At 43.7% G+C, this 9,816-nt stretch overlaps 1 protein-coding gene across 1 annotated transcript; it reads right to left on the reverse strand.

Moving 5' to 3' along the window:
* Positions 1-5,643: 5,643 nt before the first annotated feature.
* On the reverse strand, positions 5,644-6,594 carry LOC101538732 (olfactory receptor 6K3-like). Its single transcript, XM_004611806.2, has one exon. It carries the CDS (start codon positions 6,592-6,594, stop codon positions 5,644-5,646), a length of 951 nt encoding a protein of 316 aa, XP_004611863.2.
* Positions 6,595-9,816: the final 3,222 nt, after the last annotated feature.

Below are 9,816 nucleotides of genomic sequence, written 5' to 3' on the forward strand. Positions count from 1 at the left end.
TCTATTGTTGAGGGCAGCCACAGAATTTTTTATTTCATCTACCAAATCCTTCATTTCTTTTTGTAGGTTTTTCATTTCTGCTCTCATTTCTTCCAGTATTTTCTAGGCTGTCTGTTGTACTTTTCTGTCAGGTCCTCCTTTAAGTTGTCAATCTTTCCATTGAGTTCATTGAACATCTTGAGGATTTCAACTCTCAATTCTTTATCAGAGAGCTCAAGTTTGCAAGAAACGCCTATTGAGGTTTCTGGACTCCTTTCATTGTTCTCTGCTTGCGGTGGGGATTTGCAATATCTCTTCATGTTGTTGTGGTGGTATGGAAGAAGGACCTTGAAGATCAGTATCCCTGTTCCCTCTTGTTGCTAAAAAGGATTCTGGATGGGCTCGGTCAATGGTGGTTGCCTTTTTATTTTCCCCTTCTAGAACATGGCCTCCCACTCAAATGTTACTTTAATCCTTATGTGAAGTCTTGTGTTTTATTTTCCTACTATTTACAAATAGCTAGAATGTTACTCTTGGACATGACATAGGTGATGAAGGTTGAAATGAAACAACATATTGATGGGTTTGAGGAGAATATCTGTTGCCAGGGGCGTGTCTCCTAGGCAAAAGTGGGCGTGGCCACTTTTCAGGCAGGCTGTCACGCCCACTTTTGCCCAGGCCACGCCCCTGACAATTAGGCCACGCCCCTTTCCCACAACCCGACTCTGCAGGCTGGGGTGCTGAGGGTCCAAGCAGCAGACTGAGACGCGGAAGGGCAGGTCGAGGGAACGTCACACACCTGTGCGGGAAGACAGAACGGTTGTGGTGCTTGGGGGCAGCGTGCCAGCCACTCGCCTGGCAGTCCAGAGGGGGGAGAGGGCTGGGGTGCTTAGGGTCCGAGGAATAGGCTGGGACGCGGAAAGGCGGGTTTAGCAAAGTTAGTATCTTTTAATCTCAGCAAGATTATAGAGCAAATAATAGAAACACCCCCAAGCACCACCAGGAGTAGTTTCTGAGTATATGAGACAGGACTAACCCCTGTGCATCACTGGGTGTGACCCAAAAAGGAAGAAAGAAAGAAAGAAAGAAAGAAAGAAAGAAAGAAAGAAAGAAAGAAAGAAAGAAAGAAAGAAAGAAAGAAAGAAAGAAAGAAAGGAAGGAAGGAAGGAAGGAAGGAAGGAAGGAAGGAAGGAAGGAAGGAAGGAAGGAAGGAAGGAAGGAAGGAAGGAAGGAAGGAAGGAAGGAAGAAGAGAAATAGGACATAAAATTACCTCTCTAGAAAGTTAGTATCTTTTAATCTCAGCAAGATTATAGAGCAAATGATAGAAACATACAACAATATCAAACTAAGATTTGCACTAAGGAAATTGTATATGTTTAGCATTTTATGTGGCATATTAAGATTATTTAAACTGTAGATACATCAGATATATCTTTTAATTATACTTTAAATTTGTTTTGAAGCCATCCACCATAATAAATTGAAATATACATACATACATCCAAATGTACCAAATTGTATATGTTAGTTATATGCGATTTTTAATTTTTTCTTGTTGAATCACGATGAGATAGTGTTGCAAACTCAAGCTTTTCATGTTTGAGTTTCAGTCATAAAATGATCTAACACCCATCCCACCATCAATGTTCCCAGTATCCGCCGCCCCCATCCCAACCCTTCCCCTGCCTCTATGGCAGACAATTTCCCCCATACTGTCTCTCTACTTTTGAGCATTGTGGTTTGCAATATAGATACTGAGAGACTATCACATTTGATCCTTAATCTAATTTCAGCACATATCTCCCATCCAGAACAATCCCTCCAACCATCATTGACTTAGTGATTCCTTATCTATTCCAGCTGCCTTCTTCCTCAGCTCATGAGGCAGGCTTCCAACTATGGGGCAATATTACTGGCCTTTGTGTCTAATGTCCTTGAATGTCAGTCTCATACTATGTTATTTTTTATTCCACAAATGAATGCAGTCATCTTACGTCTGTCCCTCTCTTTCTGACTCATTTCATTAAGCACAATACTCTCTATGACCATCCACTTATAAGCAAATTTCATGACTTTATCTTCCCTAGCATCTGCATAGTACTCCATTATGTAGATGTGCCAAAGTTTCTTTAACCAGTAGTCTATTCTTGAGCACTCAAGATTGTTTCCAGATTCTGGCTATTGTGAACAGTGCTGCAATGAACATACTGGTTCAGGTGTTATTTCTATGGTTTTTGCACCCTTGGGTATGTTCCCAGAAGTAGTATTGTGGGGTCATATGGAAGCTCAATTTCTAGTTTTTGAAGGTATACCCATTTTGTTTTCCAGAAAGGCTGGCTCGCTTGGATTCCAGTCCCTCAGAGATCTTATATGCAATTTTAAAAACAATCACATAAAGCATAAATCAGAGGGAAAAACAAGGAAGTCAAGCAAATGTCCAATGAAAAAGAAATGATTAAATGACAGTAAAAGAGAACAATTTGTTGATGCAAAAATTTTATGGCCAGTAAATTCCAAGCATTTAATCAAGATAGGAGTGTTATTTAAAATTCAAATCTTACTCTATCACAGTACCAATATATTTAAATGCACTTAGAATTAGCGATAGTTATACATTTTGTGGCCCTTTTCATATTATAATATTTGGTTGTTTCTGTCTTTTGGCTACACCAGGCTCTTCGCTTAGACTTTACTACTGGTGGTGCTAGGGGAACCGTTTGTGGTGTGGGGGATAGGGCTAGCCTCAGCTGCGTGCAAGGCAAGTGCCTTAGCTACTGTCCTATCTCTCTGGCCCTATAATGGTTATCTTTAAAGCTTATGGAGCATTTGCTTTATGAGTCAGAGATTCAAAATGTTTAATAAATAAGATACTGTATAGAATTTTGACTGCTGTTTTAAGATTAGAATTACCACCTTTACAAATCTGACCAAGAAATTGTCAAATAATTGTTCTTTTTCATTGAAAAACAGTGAGATACATAGTTACAAAGTTGTTCATGATTGGGTTTTAGTCAATATAATATCTAAGACCCCTCCTTTCACCAGTGTGCATTTTCCACCACCAATAATGTCCCTTTCCCTTTTCCCCCTTCCCACCTACCCTCCTTCCCTCTCTATATCTCTCCCTCTCTCTCCCTCTCTCTCCCCCCACCCTCTCTCCCTCCCACCCTTTCTCCTTCTTCTGCTCTCTCCCTCCCTCCCTCTCTCCTTTTTCCTTCCCTCCCTCCCTCCCTCCCTCTTTTTCCCTCTCTCCCTCCCTCTCTCATTCCTCCTTCTCTCTCTGTCTCTGTCTCTATCTCTCTCTCTCCTTTTGGACATTATGGTTTGCAATACACATACTGAAAGATTACCGTGTATTGTGTATAGCCCTTTACCTCCTTTCAATGCTTGGTTCCTGTCCAGAGGGATCATTTCTAACAATTGTTGTCAACATTGGTCCCTTCTCTGTCCTAACTGTCCTTCACCCCCACACACTTGTGGCAAACTTCTTGACCCTGCTTTTCCTGGCCTTGGATATTAGTCTCATATTATTTATTTTTATTTTTTACATCTCACAAATGAGTGCAGTCATTCTCTAACTGTCCCTCTCCTTCTGACTCATTTCACTAAGTATAGAAACAGTAGATTTGTTTAGTAAAATGGCAGGTTACAAAATCAATATCCAATAGTTAATGGCTTTCCTATATGCAAATAATGAAAGAGTAGGAATAAACATTTTTTTTTAAAAAAATCTCATTCACAATTGTTCTTCAGAAAATCAAGTATCATGGATTCAGTTTAACTAAAGAGGTAAAGGATCTATACAAAGAAGACTACAAAACACTATGTCAAGTAATAAAAGAGGACACGAAGAAATGGAGACACATCCCCTTCTCATTGATTGGGAGAATTAACGTTGTCAAAATGGCATTTTGACAATGCATTTTCCAAAGCATTATATAGATTCAATGCAGTCCCTATAAGGATACCCCATGATATTCATATGGAAAATTTAACCACCATGAATAGCTAAAGCAATCCTTGGGGGAAAAAAAAGATGGGAGGCATCACCTTCCCCAACTTCAAACTGTTACAAAGCAATAGTAATTAAAACTTTTTTAATTGGTTTTGTAATAAGACAGACCCACAGATCAATGGAATAGAATTGAATAGCCTGGCACAGACCTCAGATATACATCACGTAATCTTTGATAAAGGAGCAAGAAATATTAAGTAGAGCAAGGAAATCCTCTTTAACAAGAGGTGCTGGGGAAAATGGGCAGCTACATGTTTATAAATGAAATCAGGATCTAATGCCATGCACAAAAGTCAGATCAAAATGGATTAAATACCTCAACATCAAACCTGTCAAATAGTTTTTAACTTGACCTATTAGGATTATAGGAGCACTAAGATTTTAGTGTAGGGCATAGGTCACTGAAAGTTGCCTCCAATAATGTTCATTTTTATCATATAACTGAGGAAATTTGTATCATGCTCTCTATGCAAATATTGTCTCTTGGGTATGGTGGATAGAGCAGTGTCCCCCAGCTTGGTGATGAGGATGTCCAGGAAGCAGTGTGTGTCCCTCCCAATGTCCTTCCTAGCAGGGCCAAGCTGAAAGAGCACTGATGCCCCTTTCTCTCTGCTCCTATTATTCCTTCCACTTCTGGGTCTGAAATCTTCCACAAGAGGCTACAAAGGACTTACCCTAAGACCAGCCATCCCAGCGTGCTTAGTGGTGAACAGGGACTCGATGGGGGCAGAAAGGTGCCAGGTCTTGAAATGTGCATGTATGCTAGCTCCAGAGTAGGGAGATTATTCAGAGAAAAAGGCAACTAATCAAGGATTTCTGGAGCAGAGACCCCCGGAGCAGGGCCCCTGAACCTGGAAGGCACCCAGAGCCAGCAGGAATGATCTAAGAAGTCATGACCTCCCATGCTTTGTGCATCCTTATGTCTTTCCATCATTTAAGGGGCCCTGAGTCTATTAATTTCATTTTATCTTCAAGCTTTCAAGAGTGTTTGTTCTGGAATTTTCCAAACAGCTCCTCACACTAACTCATTCGTGACCACCCACACAAGGGTGGACTCTAACAGTAGACATGCAGCACATGTTGCCCACACCACTGCTCTGAGCCAGGGGAGGAGAAGCTCTCTGAGCTGTGGGAAGGAATCTTGGTTCAGACTCGACTAAAGCTACCGCCAAATCCACTCCTTTTCACCTTTGAGAGAAAAATGGGCTGGGCCAGAGCAGCTCATCAACTCAAAAACAAGCCTGGCATAGGCAAGACCCTGAGTTCCATGCTGGCATCCGAGCCTTCAGCACCAATGGTGCAGCCCCATCAAAAGCACAGAAAAGAAAGCAAGTGAAAACCACACTAACTGATGCCAGACCGTGGCAGGTGCAGTTGCAGCAGATGGGGATGTTCTTAAATATGCAACAAGGATGGCCAGTGTCTCGTCCATAGTGCCACTGCTTCAGATGTAATACCACATCTGAGAAATTTAGGAGAGCATGGACCTGGTATGTGCCTTATTGGGTACAGGGTAAGCCTCACCAACCAGGTGAGTGTTCCTGGACTGGAACACCTATAGTCAGGGGAAGGAAGGGTGCAGGAAATGAGTGAGACACACTGGCTGGACCTGGGACCTAGGGGTGGTGTTCCTAACAGCGTGCTGTGATCAGTGACTGGAAGAACTCTCGAGGCCATGGTGGGAGCAGAAGACCCTCCTGATGGCATCCTTCATGTCCTTGTTCCTCAGGCTGTAGATGATGGGGTTGCACAATGGGGCGAGCACAGCAAACATGAGTGCTGTAGCCTTGTCCAGGAGTGGTGGAAACACAGCTGAGAAGCGCAGGTACATGAGTGACACACTTCCAAAGAACAGTATGAAGATGGCAATGTGAGCGGCGCAGGTGGAGAAAGCCTTCTGCCGGCTCTCCCCTGACGGGATTCGCAGAACAACCATGATGACCCTCGCATAGGAGAGGGTGATGACAAACACAGATGTCAGGATAGAGATGGCATGGATGATGTCCTCCACCAGGATCATGGACGTGTCTGCACAGGCCAAGTTCAGCACAGGCTCAAAGTCACAGAAGAGTTGGTGGATCTGGTTGGGGCCACAGAAGGGCAATGTGGAGATCCATGCAATCTCGGGGAGCAACATAAGGAAGCCACAGACAAAGGAGCCAGCAGAGAGCTGGGCACAGAGCCGCGGGGTCATGATGGTTGGGTAGTGCAAGGGGTCACAGATGGCCACATACCTGTCAATGGCCATCACCGTGAGCACCAGAGCCTCGGTGACCCCCAGGGAGTGGAAGAAGTACATTTGCAGAAGGCAGCCAAGGAAGGAGATGGTCTTCTGCTTACTAACCAGGTTGGCAAGCATCTTGGGGATGGTTACGGTTGTGTACCAGATCTCCAAGAAAGAGAAGATGCTGATGAAGTTGTACATGGGGTTGTGCAGTCGAGGGTCCAGCCGCACAGCAAAGAAGATTATGGAATTTCCAACAATAATGAACAGGTAAATGAAGAGCAACAGGAGGAAGAGCAGGAGGCCACCATTTTCAAACTGAGGAAAATCAGAGAAATAAAACTCAGTCACCACAGACCTGTTCTTTTGCTCCATTCTGTAAGCTGCTCCTCACAACAGGTTGGCGAGTGCAAACACAGACAGTCAGGAATCTCCTTCACACAGTTGATCCTTGCCCAGACCAGACTTCCCAAGGAAGAGATAGCCCTGTAGATTAGAAAATTGTCCTGCCATGTAGCATCTGCCTTCTAATGACCATCACAACAGGTCATCACTGTTCTAAGAGCTGAGCAGTGAAGCTATTCACCTGCTCCCCCTGAGAGGCAATTGGGCAATAACAATCCAAGTCCTAGAGACCATTCATAATTCCCTTTCTGCCACACATCTCAAGCAGAGGGACTCAAATATACAGCACTTTCAAGTACTCTCACTGGGAAATTTATTAAAACAAAAATTCAGCATTGCATGAGTAGGTAGATATGGTGTTTCAGGTGAACGATTGGAAACATGGTTCTCTGTAAATAGTGACCGACTCAGTGGATAGAACACAACCCCTTTATGGGTAGCACCATCCAAGCACTGTGCAGATGGGCACTCAGTGCCAGATCAGCAAAACGGTAAAAAAAAAAAAAAGAGTAGAACCTCTACCAAGGTGATCTTTACTTCAACACACCAACAAAGTGACACTCAGTGATCTCACTTTGTTGGAGGCAAAAAGTTGAACAGGAAGGGAAAGCTGCTACTCTTCAGAGACTCGTGTTTGGGAAGTCAGGGGAGCCCAGGCACTGGGCCAGCTCTCTGCCTCATCAATCTCTGCTTACTGCAAGAACAGGGAGCCTACCTTCCCTAACAACCCCCTGCTGGAGAATTCCAGGATCCACTCAGGAAAACTTAAGCTTCCTGAGCAAAAACAGATCCAGATGTCAGTGACAGGGAATGACCACAGATGAGAAGCCCCCAGTCAACCATGGAGAAGCCCCCAGTCAACTGTGGAAAAGCTCCCATTCAACCATGGAGGACTTTATTTCAGGGACACCCCCCAGTCCAATCCCCACCCCAGCTACAGACTCTGCATAAACCATTGTCTCTACAACTGTACAACCGGCAGAGGCTCTGAGTGGCAGAGCACAGCCCTGACATGCACGGGGCCCATGATCACTCCCAAACATGGCACAACCTTGGGCATGGCCTTGGTGGCCCTGAATGCCCTGTGTGCGTCTCTATGAAATTAACTACAGTCACAGAAAAAGATTTGGTTTGTGAGACTCTTTCCCAGTTCAGGATGAAGTGACTGGTGAGCCCCAGACTGCTCACCTCTCAACCCATCCCCTCGTCTTCCAGAGGCCCTGTGGTCACCTCTGACTTCCGCACATCTTCAATTTCACTAACCTGGAGCCAGGAAGAACAAGTTATAATCACACCCAGGGGCAAGAGGAGTCAGAGGGGAGCAGAGCAGAACTTTTCTCTGGAAGGCCCTAGGGGAGCCTGCGTGCCCCTGTGGTTAATTAGGGATGAAGTTTCCAGAACCCCAAGGGACCACTCCAGGGAAGTGTGGCCTGGATTCAAGCAACAAGTCAATTGAAAGTGCATTTTAGGGCACCCCTAGGCGGTGCAGCAGAATCAGTAGGACACCCAGAGTATTTGGAGAAGTGTTGGTCCCCACACAACATCCCCAAGGGAAAGTTTCATTCAGCAGCTCAGCGGTGAGTGCCAGAAGACTGTAGCTAGATGGAAGCGAAGCCAGAAGGTCTCCAAAGGGAGCTCAGCCCAGAGATCTGGAGGAGCCTTCTGCCACTTGTGCAAGAGTTTACCTTCAGACTGTTTCATGAGCGGAGGGGAGTAGGCAGATGGAATAAAGAAGGGATCACTAAGAAAATAATGACCGGAGGAACCAGTTGGGATGGGAGATGCATGCTGAAAGTAGATAATGAACCAAACATGATGACCTCTCAGTGTCTGTATTGCAAGCCATAATGCCCAAAAGTAGAGAGAGAGTATGGGGAATATTGTCTGCATGGAGATGGGGGAGGGTGGGAAACGAGGGTTTTACTGGGATATTGGTGGTGGGGAATGTGCACTGGTGGAAGGAAGGGTGTTTGACCATTGTGAGATTGTAACACAGACATGAAAGCTTGTAACTATCTTCCACTGATTCAATAAAATAAAATTTTTAAAAAAGAAATCATTATAAAATGAAAAATAAAAGAGTTTCCCTTCAGTTTTCAACTGATCCTTACCACCGCGTTGGCATGACTTTGCAGCACTTTTGTTTTATGAAATTATCACTGATACCACACACATTTCCTCATTTTTATTTTTATTTTTAGAACTAGATTCTGAGTCTAATGTTTTGGGGATCTGTTTTTTTGTTTTGTTTTTGTTTTTTAATTGAATCACCATGAGATACAGTTAGAAAGCTTTCATGATTGAGTTTCAGTCATTAAAATGATCTAACACCCATTCCTCCACCAGTGTACATTTTCTATCACAAATATCCCCAGTATCCCTCCCACCACCACCACCCAACCCCACCCACTGCCTCCATGGCAGACAATTTCCTTCTTACTTTCTCTCTCTACTTTGGGGTATTATGGTTTGCAATACAATACTGAGAAGCCATCATGTTTGATACTTTATCTACTTTCAGCACACATCTCCCATCCTGAGCAATCCCTTCAAACATCATTGACTTAGTGATCCCTTCTCTATTTCAGCTGCCTTCTCCCCCAGCTCATAAGGCAGACTTCCAACCGTGGATCAATCTTTCTGACTCTTGTCTCTACTGTCCTTGGGTGTTCGTTTCATATTATGTTATTTTATATTCCACAAATGAGTGCAGTCATTCTATGGCTGTCCCTATCTTTCTTAATCATTTCACTTAGTGTGATACTCTCCATGACCTCCACTTATAAGCAAATTTCATGAATTCATCTTTCCTAACACCTGCATAATATTCCGTTGTGTAAATATACCAAAGTTTCTTTAACCAGTCATCTGTTCTTGGGCACTTGTGTTGTTTCCAGATTCTGGCTATTGTAAACAGTGTTGTAATAAACATACAGGTGCAATTGTCATTCCTATTATGCATTTTTGCACCCCCCAGGATGTATTCCCAGAAAGGTATTGCTGGGTCATATGAAAGCTCAATTTCTAGTTTTTTGAGGAATACCCATATTGTTTTGCAGAAAGGTTGGGCCACTCAGCATTCCAACAATGAAAGAGAGTCCATGCCAACACTGGTTCTTCTTGTTCTTTTTGATCTGTGCCAGTCTCTGTGGTGTGAGATTGTTGTAGGCAGGTAGATACGGAAAGGCCCTG

Source organism: Sorex araneus, chromosome 3, assembly GCF_027595985.1.
Source record: "Sorex araneus isolate mSorAra2 chromosome 3, mSorAra2.pri, whole genome shotgun sequence".
Taxonomy (NCBI): domain Eukaryota; kingdom Metazoa; phylum Chordata; class Mammalia; order Eulipotyphla; family Soricidae; genus Sorex; species Sorex araneus.

Bases quoted from the DNA above. Each gene is read 5' to 3' on its own strand.
- LOC101538732 (XM_004611806.2), bottom strand. From the start codon at position 6,594: ATGGAGCAAAAGAACAGGTCTGTGGTGACTGAGTTTTATTTCTCTGAT.